Source organism: Octopus bimaculoides, chromosome 10 (genome assembly GCF_046866305.1).
Source record: "Octopus bimaculoides isolate indiv1 chromosome 10, ASM4686630v1, whole genome shotgun sequence".
In the NCBI taxonomy this organism is placed as follows: Eukaryota; Metazoa; Mollusca; class Cephalopoda; order Octopoda; family Octopodidae; genus Octopus; species Octopus bimaculoides.
In genome coordinates this window covers 85,436,934-85,453,162 of record NC_142937.1, presented here as the reverse complement: position 1 = coordinate 85,453,162, position 16,229 = coordinate 85,436,934, and the positions used below count along the sequence as shown (strand labels likewise).

The 16,229-nt window shown below is 36.2% G+C and overlaps 2 protein-coding genes across 3 annotated transcripts in view; one reads left to right on the top strand and one right to left on the bottom strand.

Moving 5' to 3' along the window:
* The window catches only part of LOC106871331 (growth hormone-regulated TBC protein 1-A), a 79,491-nt gene extending 78,444 nt beyond the window's left edge, over window positions 1-1,047 (bottom strand). The window contains exon 1 of the mRNA XM_089358920.1: window positions 885-1,047. The gene's annotated coding sequence lies outside the window, so the exon portion shown is untranslated. The remainder of the gene's footprint in view (window positions 1-884) is intronic.
* A 9,056-nt stretch (window positions 1,048-10,103) lies between these two features.
* Window positions 10,104-16,229, top strand: part of LOC106871327 (phosphatidylinositol 5-phosphate 4-kinase type-2 alpha) — a 114,213-nt gene continuing 108,087 nt past the window's right edge. For both annotated transcript variants that reach the window (XM_089358918.1, XM_089358917.1), the window contains exon 1: window positions 10,104-11,630. In XM_089358918.1, coding sequence (XP_089215044.1) covers window positions 11,517-11,630 — 114 coding nt within the window. In that variant the 5' untranslated portion in view covers window positions 10,104-11,516. The remainder of the gene's footprint in view (window positions 11,631-16,229) is intronic.

The window sequence follows — 16,229 nt, the reverse complement described above, 5'->3', positions numbered from 1 at the left end:
TTGAGCGTGGCCGTTGCCAGTACCGTGTCACTGGCCCTCGTGCCGATGGCACGTTAAAGCACCCACTACACTCTTGGAGTGGTTGGCATTAGGAAGGGTATCCAACTGTAGAAACTCTGCCAGATCAGATTGAAGCCTGGTGCAGCCATCTGGTCCACCAGTCCTCAGTCAAATCGTCCAGCCCATGCTAGCATGGAAAGCGGACGTTAAACAATGATGATGATGAATGTCTCGATATACGAGTTAGTTTGTTTCTGGAGGCCACTCATAAAGCGTAAACTTGTAAAGCAGAGCAATAATTTCCCATAGTAGCAATGTTATGAATTGTAATTCGTTATCAGAAAAATATTTTATCAATAAAATTTAAAATACTCGTAAATAAATGGCAATAAAACAACGTTAGAATGTAAAGAATATTTTATGTAAAGTAAAAAGAATTCAAGATGATTTATAATAAAAAAATATTATAATCATTTTCTGAATCACTTTCACTCACACACCATCACTTGTAGACATGTTCGCTGATTCACAAGCACTTGTAGATGAACTTGTGGATTTCTTTTTTAAAAACACGCCTAGAGTTGTTTGCTTAGAAGAAGCTCTTTTTAGTGTATGAGAGATGCATAGTATCAAGGATGATGTCACAGGTGCATAGGTATGGAACAGCACACTTCACCATTTATCCTTATTGTGTGGAATCATTTCACATGTTATCCATCTTTCATTCTTAATACTGTACTCTCCTCCCACATTTTACATTGATCTCCTCCTGAGCAACCAGACCATCTGTCCTTCATCACCACACATCACTCACTATACCAGCCCCACACTCATACATCCATTGGTTTTGTGCCTTCAAAAGTGTGTAATAAGATAGCACTTACTTGAAAACAATTAAAGGTTTATGATAAGAAGAGCATCCAGCTGTAAAACTTGCCTCAATAATGTGTTCATCTAACCCATGCTAGAATGGAAAAACAGATGAATGGCTATTACTTAAACTGAATTTCTTTCCTTTGCTACTTGAATTGTCTTTAGTTCAACAACGGCTGACAAGGTGAATCATCAGAGAAATATCTAGTTGTCACACCAGGTAAGATGCAGTAAATATTTTATATGGAGATCCACTCTCATTTGTTTAATTCATGTAGACATATAGTAATAGCACCAGATGTCCCCTGAGTCATTAAGCACTCCGTGATTAAATATCTCAACCGAAACAAAACAATATTGCCTAGACTCAAGGACGTTGTTTTACTTACTACATATGTGTCTGTGTGTGTGTATGCACACACACATGAATACATTTTTAGATAATAGTTTTACGCAGTGCTGTAATGTCACTGAAGCATAAAAAAATAAACATTTTTAATTTCCTATACTTTCGGTTTTGTAGCATGTCAAATCATCACATTGATTAATCTCACACACATACATAACCATGCAAGTTGAATACATCAAAAGAATTAGTCATAATACTGATAAAGTGCAGTATAGGTAACGAATTCAGCTAAAATTTAAACACAAAGGTTCAAGAAGGTTAAATCTATGAAGTGACAACTTACAGGCAGTTGTGTACTAAACTATTCTTTTTGTTCGTTCTTCAGATTTTCACCAAATTGTTTTTATTTTTTTCCTGATTCACAAGGATCAAAGAGCTGCTGTTTATCTCCAATTATGTAATATTAGAATGGACGTGTGACAATTCTTCCCTGCAAAATTAAGCTGTTCTATTATAGATTGTTTTTTTTAAAGTTTCTTCTAGCAGTAATCGCACTCAGTACTCCAATCATTTCATTTTGATAGTAGTGAGGTGAGCTTTTCTACTCAGCCAGTGAAAGCTTAGTGTCTTGGCCATAGATTGTGGTTTCATACTCATTCTACTCTGAGACAAAACTTTAATGATCCAATAAGCAGCCCTGTATATGGTCAACTTGCTAGATATAGCAGCCAAATCTCCTTCACATCACACACACAAACACTATCTTATAAAAAAAAATCAAGAGGCATAGGTGTGGCTGTGCAGTAAAAAGCTTGCTTGCCAACCACATGATTCCGGGTTCAGTCCCACTGCAGGGCACCTTGGGCAAGTGTCTTCTGCTATAGCCTCGGGTTGACCAAAGCCTTGTGAGTATTTCTAGTAGACAGAAACAGAAACTAAGTCAGCAAGCTGGCAGAATCGTTAGCACACCGGGCGAAATGCTTAGCAGTATTTTGTCTGCTGTTACGTTCTGAGTTCAAATTCCACCGAGGTCAACTTTGCCTTTCATCCTTTCAGGGTCGATAAATTAAGTACCAGTTATGCACTGGGGGGGGGGGTCGATGTAATCGACTTAATCCCTTTGTCTGTCCTTGTTTGTCCCCTCTGTGTTTAGCCCCTTGTGGGCAATAAATAAATAAGAAACTAAAAGTCTGTCATATATATATATATGTGTGTGTCTTTGTGCCTGTGTTTGTGTCCCCATAACTTAGCAGTTCTGCAAAAGAGACTGATAGAATAAATAACACTTTTTTTTTTAAAAAAAGAAGTACTGGGGTTGATTCATTCAACTAAAAAAATTCAAGGTGGTGTCCCAGTATGGCCACAGTCTAATGACTAAAACAAGTAAAAGATAAATAAATAAAAAAAAAAAGCAGCTATGCATTGGAGGACAATGTGATCCTAGATTCACAAAGTCTGAATAAAAGATAGGGTAGTCTCAGCATGGGTCTGCCTGACCAAGTGTGACTCAGGGTTAAACAACAATTTTTCTCATGCTCTGTTTCTGCTGTCCTTACTACCCTATTAGCTCCAGCTTTCAAGAGAGTAATGTCCTTGTTAATGAGGAATTTACTCTTCCTATGACTCATTTTTCTATCCTGTCTATTTATTTGCTCTAAAGACTATCAATTACTCTCATAGAAAGTTTCTTTCCCCACTCCTCTTGTTTCATTTGTTTCTAAACTCCATCCACCACTAGCTGTATAGTTCTTATCTTAAACTGAACATTTCTCTCTCTTTTTTTACTTGTTTCAGTCATTTGACTGCGGCCATACTGGGGCACCGCCTTTAGTCGAGCAAATCGACCCCAGGGTTTATTCTTTGTAAGCCTAATACTTATCCTATCAGTCTCTTTTGCCGAACTGCTAAGTTACGGGGACGTAAACACACCAGCATCGGTTGTGAAGCGATGTTAGGGGACAAACACAGACACACAAACACATCTATACAACGGGCTTCTTTCAGTTTCTGTCTACCAAATCCACTCACAAGGCTTTGGTCGGCCCGAGGCTATAGTAGAAGAGACTTGCCCAAGGTGCCACGCAGTGGGACTGAACTCGGAACTATGTGGTTGGTACTCACTTCTCTTTCTCTCTGAAATATTCTTTGTGACTTCAATACCTGCTGAAGCCTAGATCTCCTACATATTCTGCTGGTCTCCAACAAGCAGCAAAGATCATGCTGTACAGTCTGCGTGACCTAGTTTCTTGGTCTGTTTGTGTCCTTGATTGACAACAATTCTCCAAATACTCTTCACTATTTTCTTCACTCCAGACCCAAACTTTACCCAACAAAACTATTAAAACTGCACCTTAAGATCATCAAATCCTTGACAAATCAATCTATTGGGGAAACTTTATACAACCACTTGTCCAAGGTACCACACATTGGGATTGAACTTAAAACTATGTGATAGGAAGTGAACTTCTTAACAACACAGTCTGTACCTGTGTAGAAATTGAATAATTTGCCTTATAACACGATGAAATACCTTCAGGGGAATTGAACTTATGATCTGTAAGTTAGTAGTCCAATATAATAACCACTTGACCACTTTGTGCCCACAATTATCTTTTATTCTTAACTTGTTTCAGTCATTGGACACTGGCTATGCATACATACACACATACATATGTGCATTCATATAACATACATAATGAATGCATACTTACATACATAAGTATATAAATGCATACATACATGATGAAGATATATGTGTGTATAATATGTATGTATATAGTGTGTGTGTGTATATATATATATTATACACGCAACACATGCACAACAAGCTTATGCACATTTCCTGTCCACCAAATTTACTCAAGGCATTGGTTGACTCACAACTTTAGTAGAAGTCACTGGCCCAATCTGCCATGCAGTGGGGCTGAATCCCAAACCATATGGTTTATAAAGCAAGCTTCGTAACCAACAGCCATGTCTGTACCTATATATGTTCTATTTCTTCAAAAATTGGCAAATAGTGTGCAAATAAGAAATCTTGTTAGTTTTTACAAAATTGCAGCAGTTTCTATATTTGTAGATGAAAGTGGTAGGTAATTCACTGATGGAAGATTTGGAATCGTATGTCTAGGAAATTGGGTTCTTATTTGTTTTGATATAAGGAAGGAAGTTGATGGCATTGATTAATTTCAGCAGGATATGTTGTGATTGGGATTAGATCATATATCTTAATTATGGCCATGTAGATTCTTGACTGTATGTCGTTTTTATACGAATGTGTTTGTGTGTGTACGTGCATATAACAAGATAGGAACATCATACAACCATAGTTTTGAGTGTTATTTAAAGTGTATAACAAATATATATATATATATATATATATATATATATATATATATATAATAATATTAATAAAAAATGACAACAAAAGAATGAGACCTCGATATTAGATAAATAGAGGATTATTTATATATGTTATAATTTAGAACAAACAGTAAGTTGTCATTATAGTACTCAGAGTTTCGAATGTCGGAGCGAAGAGGTACAATGCATTCTCGTCAGCTATTAATAGCAATAGATGCTATCTATCTATCTATCTCTCTATCTATCTATATATATATATATATACCCATCTGCACAAATGGAGAGCTATATGTATCTTTGTCTATAGTATACACGTAACTCAATCTTTCTCACTCAGTCTTTTGCACTCTCTCTATTTCTCTCTGTTATTTACTATCTCTCTCTCTCTCACACACACACACACACACATTCGCTCATGAAGACATGGGATGAGGTGGTGAACCATGTTCTTTGGATGTTGAGTCTCACAGAGGCAACGACAAATGATTGAGACCTTTGGCAATTTGCTATGTTTGAGAAGAAATGTCTAACCAATTGAAATCATAGTTGTGGCCTATGCATGTGACACGTAAAAGGTACCCACTACACTTTTGGAGTGGCTGGTGTTAGGAAGGGTAGCCAGCTGTAGAAACCAAGCCAAATCAGACCGAAGCCTGGAACAGCTCTCTATCTTACCAGTCCCAGTCAAATCCAATCAAATTCATGCTAGCCTGGAAAACGGATGCTAAATGATGATGGTTATATTTTCAGCATGGAAAACGGATGTTAAAAGATGATGATGATGATGTGTGTGTGTGTGTGTGTGTGTAGATGTGTAGATAGATAGATAGATAGATAGATAGAGAGAGAGAGAGAGAGAGAGTGTATATAATTATTCAACATTGTATTACCATCAATGAAGTACCTGGGAGTGTCGGAGATCAAATGAATTCTTTGTTTTATCATAAAATTTAATAACTTCTGTTTTAAGAGGTATCATTGTTACCATTGTTTTGGTGTCTGTTTCATGAGGAAGCAAGTGAAGTGTTGTGCAGTAGAAATGAGAAAGGTTAACCCTTTAGGATTCAGATTCCTCTGTCAAATGTAATACTTATTCATTCACATTGTTTTGAATTAATCCTAGATTGTCTTGTATCTTGTCGCTTTGAGATTCAGTGATGTGATTGTCCATTTTAAGCCTTGATGTTTGTGAAGTGGTAGAATTGGTAGAGCATCTGAGAAATAAAGCTTTACAGTGTTTAACTGTGTTACTTTAACTTCTAAGTTTGTTAGATTTTACTTACTTTGTATCCTTTCAATTTCAATATAATAAGCATCAGTCTAGTGCTAGAGGTCAATAATATTTAGTATAACCGCCCCCAAAATGTATGGTATTGTACTATAGTTAGAAATCATCATTATTATCGTAGAAAAAAAAATACAAATCAAGTATATTTTTTTTGCCTTGTGCCTGTGCTTAAAATTCAACCTTTTCTATTTGGATTTTGATGGAATTCCTTTAAAATATCTGGATTCAATACAGATGTTGACTTAGCACTTCAACCAGATATGATTTAATATGTAATTTTTTATATATTAGGTTACTCATGCACCACTGGAAATATGTAACCCAATACAACCTGTTGCATGATCAGGTGATCAGCAACTAAACTGGTAACTGGTTACTTGGTGAAGAGTGTGATTTTTATACAGCCTGTGAGCTGAAAATCAAGACCTGCCAAAGACCAGAGAAACTGAGGAGAACAAACAGCCATCCTGTATAGTCAAGGGGAGATGGTGCTCACCAGTCATAGTGAAGACAATCCACCAAAGAGAAGGAAATCTCTGGAATAAAAATGATTCAGCAAGAACTTGCAATCAGCTGACACTATTTTGCTCAGAAAAAATTATGACCTGAGGATGTTATAGTTTTGTCTACAGACAACTGATAACAAATAATAATAAAAAATTTTATATGAATACATTTTCTGCACTATTTGATATCTTCTTTTTTTGCTTGATAAATTTCCTTGTTTTTAAGAATTAGCCAGAGGAGGTAAGCATGACCTTTTTCTTAGTCAGAGAAGTTCCTACTGACCTTTTTCTGCAGGGCACCTAATAATGGGGCAAAGGAAAGCACCAAAACTCAGTAGTTATCTTCAGGTCTGAGACATAGTCTAAGTTTTTGTAACAGAGCTGACTTGCTAATAGTGACCAAATAATTAGATGCTGATATTAAACATGGCAAGAGATTAAGTCAATCTCTCACCACATTTGTATTCTAGTTTATGTTATTATAATACTTGTCACCTTATTTAATTACCACAATATGACAGGGGTGTATATATAATGTATGTATGTATATGTGTGAGTGTGTGTGCGACTGTAGGAAAAGAGAGTGAGACACACACACACACACACACACACATACATGTATGAAAGCACAAACTACCAAACTGAAAGCGTACAGCACAACTTTATTTTTTTTTGACCCTCAAAGGATGAAAGGCAAAGTTAACTGTGATGGGATTTGAACTCAGAACATAAAGAGCTGGAATAAATACCACAAGGTATTTTTCTGGTGCTCTAATGGTTCAGCCAATCAACCACCCTAGTATTAAATACCATTAAAAAAACTAGGTGACCACAGCTGGAATGCTTTTGATTCTTGGGCTACTCGATTAGAGTTGAACTGGCGATAAACAACTGTTACAACGCTATCATTTCCACAAATATTATAGAAACATCAACACAGAATAGAAACAGCTCTATTTTCAACTATCTTTAATTGCAAGACACATAAAATTGAATGGAAAACCATTTGTCAATTTCTACTTCATTGGTTTAAAAACATATATTTTAACTTCTTTTCTTTCTACTTCTTTACCATGATCTACTTGTACACATGTTACATTCAAACAAGGTGTTAACTCAAGAAAATCCACTTGATAATATTTTCTAGAACACTGAATTAGTCTCATTTAGCCTGTCTTAATATGAGACACGTTTAAGTTGACTGAAACATGAAAATTACTTATCTCTTTTTATTAAATTAATTACATTAATAATAATAATAATAATAATAATATGCCATGATAGGGTAGGACAATATTTACATTGGAAAATATGTAAACACTACAAAGTAAGTATTCCTGCTTATTGGTATGAACATCATCCTGAGCCAGTCGTTGAAGGTAAAAATGTCACTATCGTCTGGGATTTTCCAGTCAACACCAACAGAATGATTCAGGCTAATCAACCAAACATAGTCATTAAAGAGAGAGAAGAAAATACTTGTAGACTAATAGATGTAAGTGCTCCCACTGACGAAAATATATCTGTAAAGGAATTTGATAAATTAAGTAAATATAAGGACCTGGAAATTGAAATACAAAAGATGTGGCATCTTAAAGCGAGACCTGTTCTTATTATTGTGGGTGCCCTTGATATGATAAGAAAGGGATGCGAGATACATCTAGATAAGATCCCAGGAGAACCATGTCTCAGAGAAATCCAAAAGGTTGTGCTGACAAGTACTGTCCACATCCTTAGAAAAACCCTATCAATTTAAATGTGTATGTTTTATTACATGAGGATATTTTGCTACTGCCCCTGTCACTTGCCCTCCCCAAACTTTCAGTCATACTATAACATCTCTTATCTTTCACTTGTCCTAGGATGCTGGGTGTGTCTCAGCGAGTAATTGTAACAAGCATACAGATTAAAAGTAAATAATAATAATAATAAATTATACTAATAACCCTTTTTCTACAACATAAATTACTATATTAATAACCCTTTTTCTACAACATAAATTACTATATTAATAACCCTTTTTCTACAACATAAATTGCTCAGTTAACTTTGTAAAACATGAATGTGTACATTTCCATAACCATTTATGTAAACTGTACCTTTACTTTGTAAATTGAAACTGATTGTATTCTATGCTTGAATTATTGTCCTATTTCAAACCTGTTCTCACAAACTTCATGCTATTTAACTATTGTGGTTTACTGTGCCAATAATACTAGATGAGGTCTGTCTTCTGTTGGTATGTGGAGAATAAAAGAAAACATATATAAACTTAGGATTGTTATTTCTGAACAGTCCTCAATTTTATGCAATTGGCGACTCTTGATTTTCAAACCAGACATTTTTTTTTCTGATTTGAGAGTATGGGTTTATAGGTAGTTTTTTTTTTTTTTTTGCATGATTGGGCAATGCATTTGTTTACAAGTTCATTGATATTTTTTTTGCATTGCTCTACTCAGGTGACCTTGATCTTTCATTGAACAGTCTTGTTTACAAAAACAGCTGGAATTTTCTCATCCGAGTTCAAACTTACTGCTTTCACCATATCTCAAACAATGCCATTATCTATAGCTTGACTCCTGAGTTTATCCCCTCTTCAACTGTCTTAATTGTTAATTGTCAATCTGGCTATGATCCTCATGTAGAAAAATCTTTATGATTCTCATTAACACTTTCTGTTTCTCTTTCATTGTCTTGGATTCAGCTACTTCCTATCTCAATTGCTAGCTGTAAGGGTCCCATTTTTGTCCATTGCTCTCCCTCTGCTATTTCTGTGAGGTCTTAGACCTGGTCTCTCAATCTACTGGAAATAACAACTAAATCTCCCTCAAATGTACACCCCACTACTTTGAGAAAGGTAATGCTGCATTGGATAAAAGATTCCTACTTACTTCTAAACAGTCAGGATGGTCCTGTTTGGAATGCCTTTGATCATGGGCTGCTCATTCAGGGCTGACCTGGTGTTAATCAATAACGATGTTGTACCAGAATGCGGAAAAAATTTTAGTTACATTAAATGAATAATGATTCTTCTTTATTTTATTAATTACAAGAGGAGGAGGAAGACAACAGCAAAAGGGAAGAAGTACAACTAATTGTAAAATATTACTGGTACTTTCTTTAATCAATTTCAAAATGGCAAAAAAAAAAAAAAATCCCAGAAGAATTTTGAACTCAGAATGTAGTGGAATGAAACCAAAGAAATAAAATGAAAAGTGTTTAGTACAACCTTATCGCTATATCTTTTCTGCTAACTTCTGGGTACCTCTGCATCATTGCGCTGTAGGCTAGAGATAGAAGCTAAATTTCCTCCAATTCACTCATAGCTGTAAAAAAAAAAAACAAGATGGTCACGGTTGGGACGTCTTTTATTATAGCTTTGCTCATTTAGGGCTGACTTGAGGCTAAACAATAACAACAACTTGTCGCCCTAGCACGAATATAATTAGAGAAAGAAGAAGAGAAAGAAAGACCGAGGAAGAGAGGGAGAGAGGCAAAGAGATAGACAGAGAGAGAAAGAGGAAGAGACAGAGAGGCAGAGAGAGAGAAAGAGGCAGAGAGAGAAAGAGAGAGAGGTGGGAATTGAAAGAAAGGTCTGCTGTTTGCACCATGAGAGAAAGTAGTGATAGTGTGGGGGAGGTGAGGGGGAAGAAAAAAGCAGTGCAGTGATCTCCCTTGCAAATAGAATCTGGCAAGGCCTGCTGGGAAATCCAGAGCAATCATCGCCATTTTGGTATTAGTACTAGACAAGTGGAGGAGTAAAGTGACGCGGCCAGGGGCGACAGTGAATTAAGTAGGACAGACCAGCGGTACAATCCCTGGCCAGTGGTGTGTTTTGGGCAGACACCACTATCCACTGGAAGAACATTTTGCTTTTCTCCTACCTCCCACTCTTTCTCTCTTTCCCAATTGCTATTCATTTATTAACCTCCATCACTTTTGAAACACTCACCGTCTTGGAAGACATACCTCTGTAATTACACACACGTATATATATATATATACATATATATATATATGTGTTTGTATATCTATATGTGTGTTTGTGTATCTATCTACCTATCTGTCTATTGAATTTTCAAAGTATCCAACGGAGAAGAATTTAAGACGGATAATTATGGAGGATTATTCATCCGTGGAGCAAAACAAACGTAGACCTGAATACGGTATATCATTAAGAAGCAATAAGGAAAACATAGTTTAGCGCTTGTTGGAAGATATTTTAACAGAAAAAAAACAATTATACCGAGTCAAGCGATAGTTTGAAAGGGAGAAAGAGCAGAAAAAAGGAACGAGAGAGAGAAACAGACCCCTTTTTTCAATAGCTAAACTGTCCAGTGGTGACTTGTTTGTTTTTTTTTGTATGTGTTCGTTTATGGATTTACTTAAGTTGACTTGACTTTTTTTTGAAATCGTGGTATTCGTCTAAATACCGCCTCTGATATTAAGAACAACATCAAAAGCAACAACAGTGCACAACCACTGCCACTACAACACAAGAACAACATGCTTTCTTGTCCCTTCGTATTGGGATTTACATGACTCATGAAACAGGATTTAAAAGGCAAAAGAAGAAGAAATCAAAACAAAACAAAGCAGAACCCAACAAAGATCTGTCATAATCTGAAACCATCTGCTTGTAAAGAGGCAGATTTATATTCACTTGTAATATAAACATCTACACACATAGATATATATACATTCATATATATATATATGTATATGTGAATATTTGTATTTCTGCTGAACACCATTTGCCACCGTTATACGATTCCGCACGTCTCAGTTGTCAGTCGCATACATACATACACACACTCAAACACATACATACATTCACACATACATACACAGACACACACACATATATATATCTCACAATCTACACACTCCCACACAGTTGTATGTACTTAACTGATACGAACAGCTTCACTTTAACTCTCATTCCCCACTGGAGGATGTCTGGTTATTTTAGTTGAAAGTCTTGTGCAGGCTGCTGTGATAGAATTCCAAACACTGCACCTGCTATATTTATCTTGTGTTTTGTAGTGTGTCTGTGAGTGATTTCTCTCTCCCGACCCTCGAATTTTGTGATCATTTACAATAATAAAGGAACCAACCAAACAATAAACCAACAGACATGGCTAGTGCCAAAAGGAAGCACCTTAAAATGAAAACTGTCCAACAAAAAGTGAAGCTGTTCAGAGCTAACGAACCTCTCCTCAGTGTCTTCATGTGGGGCATTAACCACACCGTAAGTATTAACCGGCAATTTAATTCTTTCTTCATCAACAGCACAAACATCAGTCGAACCAACGAATGAACCTCTACGTGGCCGCTTAGTATGCTAGAAATAACAGCTAAATCTTCAAATCACATTCTATCATTAGAGAGAGAGAGAGAGTGTGTGCTCATAGACTACATTATGCTTGAAATTAAGTTATGTGTTTGATCGTAAATATTGGGTGACTTGGAGTCAAACATCACAATCTTCATTGATTTCTAATAGGCAAATGATCACGAATATTTTTTTGAGAGTAGGTGGAGATATTGTTCTCATCTCCCTTTTCAATACTTGATTAGTAATTGATTTTAATCGACTTATCTCGATCCCAGGAAGATGAAAAAAAAATGCTAAACGTTCGGTGGTATTGGAACGTAAAACACAAAGGGACACAGCTATATATATAGCAAGGCATCGCAAGTGCTATCAATATTTCTCAGGGCTGCTTTCTTCCTACCCAGAGGTCAACTAAAGAATATGTTGAAGATTGCAACAATCGATTATATTCCTCATTCCACCTCTGTCTACTTGAAAGAAATGTGTAGAGCACTGGACTAAATTCTTATACGTTCAAATCTCGCTTGCATTGACTATGAATACCCTCCTTAAGATGTGAGCTTGTGTCAGTCTATTAGAAATGATTTATTACAAGCTTGTACAATTACCTTAGGGTTTGAGCAGTAATAATGATGATGATAATCCTTTCTATTATAGGCACAAGGCCTGGAATTTTGTGAGAGAAGGCTAGTCGATTACATCAACCCCAGTACTCAATTGGTACTTATTTTATCGACCCCTAAGGGGATGAAAGGCAACGTCATAATGATTTTTTTTCTCTCGTGTAGGCACAGGTCCTGAGATTTTGAGGAAGGAATCAGGCGATGTTTTTGACTTAAATATTTGAAGGCTTTTCATCCTTCTGGAAATGATAAAGTGCCAGTCAAGTACTGGGGTATATTTATTCAGTTAATCAGCTCCCCCACCAAAAGAAAAAAAAAAAATCTTAGTCTTTTGTGCCCATATCAAAATCAAATTAATTATTGTTATAAAAGGGCGGGTGGTTGGCCGATCGTTTCAGAGCAGTGTATGTTGCAGTGCTTTACGTGCAGAGTTCAAATCTCATCACTTTGCAGTTCATCGTTTAGGAATCGAGACAATAAATTACTAGTCAATCTCTGGGAATCATCGATTTAATCGATTTACCTCCACCGTCCGATTTCTAGTTTTGTGTCTTAAGAAATTATAATTATTACAAAAAGGCGGTGGTTGACAATCATTTAAGAGTATTGGACAAAATACCTTGCGGTATTCAGTTGCGGCCCTTTACGGTCTGAGGTCAACTTTGGCTTTCATTCTTTCGTAGTCAGAGAAATAACGGTACCGGTCGCAGACGAGAGGGATCGATATATTAGACTGCTTGTTCTAGTCTCTGAAAATATCTGTAACATTTATCTATAGTATTGATAAAATCGAGTCAGTTGACATAACTCCCACTTTATAACAAACATCAGACTTGTACGTCTATCTGTGTATTATTTATCTATCCATGTATGTATGTATGGACTGAATTATAGATAATTTTCCAGTTTGAGCATTAAAGATATTCAAAGGCTCATGGATTTGTTACTGTAAATATTAATATGCTTAAAGCAATTAAAAACCGACGATGATCGCAGCATCCTGTATGTTCGAACTACGTCAGTACTGTAGCATGTACCTGGTCTGTCTTTTTAGTAATTACTATCTGCATGGGTTCTGTATTCTATGGAGAATAATTAAGGATTATATCGTATATCAATTGCGTTTATTGAATAAAAGATAGAAAAGTAAAAACAAAAACGATCGGATTCTTTACCTCCCTCCGTACACGAAGAACAGACGAGGATATTAGTATTGGTTAATGAGAGAATATGAAAATCAGTTTTTTTTTTGCCACCGATCAGTGTGACATATATATATGTATGTATACATACATATATATATACGCATATATATATACATACGTGTATGCATATATTTGTGTGTATGCGTATATATGTGTGTATATATGTATATATATATGTATATGTGTGTGTATATATATATATACATCTATATGAACATGTATGTATATATGTATGTGTGTATATATATGTATGTATATATATATATATATATATATATATATATATATAATGTATAAATGCCTGTGTATGTATGTATACGTATTTGGACATTCATGTATGTATGCATGCATGTATATATGTGTATATGTGTATGTATAAGTGTAACTCAATATTTTAATCTGCTTTTCCCTGCTTGTATAGGTTGGAAGAGTTTCGTCTAGTGCAGTGTCGAACCATTTCTTGCAGTCATATCATTTCCTTTGTAATATTATGCTTCTTAAGTCCAGCTTTTACCATTTCTTCCCATCTCTTCATACCTTTTTTTCTTCCACATTGGTCAGCTTGGCACCTTCTCTAGGTTGACAAAAGCTAGATACAGTGGCTTAGCTAAGACTTTCCCTTGTAGCTGTCTTACTAAGAAGAGACCAATGGCGGTACCCTCATCCAGGCATAAACTCAAAATGCACTTCATCTAAACGAATTCTCCTCCTAGTCTGTTGTGCTATTATTGTCACTTTCATTATCTGGTCCATCAATTTTATGTCACTTCTATAGTTACATTTTCCTAGAATATGTCCTTTGTCCTCGTCGCAGTTGTTGATGTCAGTCATTGAATGTAACTCATTCTGTGCTAAGGGACTGACAGGCAGATGTTCTTTCTACTTCACAGGTTATTTTCAGCATCTTAGTGACTATCCCTGATGGTCCAGCTTCCCTTGCCCTAATATCCTTAATTGTGCTTTTAACAATATAGCTAACTTCAAATAGCTAGTTCCTCTGTTGAGTCTATTTTGTGTACACACCCTCCCCCTCTCTCTTGCATTCCTATTCACCAAACTCTCATAGTAACATTTCCATTCCTCTTCCTTGGTGCCAGGGAAGGGCAAGTGCACCACATTCGTTTCATGCGCACTTTTTCCAATGATGTCTTTGATTGTTACTTGATCACTGATAAAATCCCAACATAGGATTGAAACTAATTCAACTAACCCCTTTTTCTCTCCATGTGTGGCACTTTGGGTAACTGTCTTCTAATATAACCCTGGGTTGACCAAAGCTTTGTAAGTGGATTTGGTAGAGGGAAACTAAAAGAAGCCTGTTGCATGTGTGTGTGTGTGTGTGTTTATCTCCTGCTACCACTCGACAGCTGGTGTTGGTTTGTTTACTTTCCTGTAATTAAGTGGCTTAGCAAACGAGACTGGTAAAACAATTACCAGGTTTATAAATACTGGAGTAGGTTTGTTTGACCAAACCTTTCAAGAACCTTTCCAGACAGTGCTCCAGCATGGCAACAGTCTAATGAGTGGAACAAGTAAAAGATATGTTGGCTAACTTATATATTTTCTTGTAAAACATGCATGCTGTCTTAAACTGTTTATGAATCCACAGAATTCAAATTGGTCTGTCCATAGAGACATATGTAAAGACATCTCTCTATAACCTAGGCTATTTACCTGATGGAAAGAGAGTCTTGTCTGCTTTCTTACTATCAACAACTTTAATGTTTGCAAGATTAACTTTAAGGTCCTTTGATTCCAGGTTTTGTTTCCATACTTGGAATTTCTTCTCCAATTCTGTTACAGATTCTGTTATAAGAGTGAGGTCATCAGCAAATAGTAGTTCCTTCATGCAGCCAGTTTTAAATTTGTCTGTTATGGCCTGGAGGACTATGATGAATAAAAGTGGTCTGAGAACTGAGCCATAGTGAACCCCTACCTGTACACTAGATTCATCACTGTACTCTTGGCTGACTCCCAGCTTACTGATAGCACCACTATACATGGCATGTACAGCTCTAACAAGCCACTCATCTACTCCTAACTTCCTTAGAGACGACCAGACAACAGAGCAAGAGACTCTGACAAAAGCTTTCTCCAGGTTGATGAAAGCTAAGTACAGTGGTTTACTTTTGGCCAGATACTTCTCCTACAGTTGTCTCACTAGGAAGATGACATCTGTGGTACCCTTCTCAAACACAAAACCAAACTGCATTTCCTTTAGTTTAATTCTATTCTTAGTCAATCGAGCTATAACTCTCTCTGTAACTTACATGAGAGTTAGAGTCTGATATATCTGTAGTTGTTTTTATCTAGGCATTAGCTTTATCCTTGTAGCAGCTAACTAAAATACTATTACACTAGTTGTTGGATATGACACCTTCCTGGATAACCTGATTAATTATGCAAGTGACTAGGCCATATCCCACTCTGCTAGATATTTTAAGCATCTCAGCAGTGATTCCTGATGGTCCGAGAACTTTCCCTGTCTTCATATCCTTAATTACCTTATCGATCTTACTGCTGTAGACTCTGATGGCTGATCCCTTGGTTGGTTCTATATTTGCATTCTCTACATTTGGCAACCTTTTATAGTGGTATTTCCATCAAGCTTTCTTCTCAGAATCGCTAAGTGCAAGCATACCATTATCCATTCGCACACTTTTCTCACTTCGCACACTTTTCTC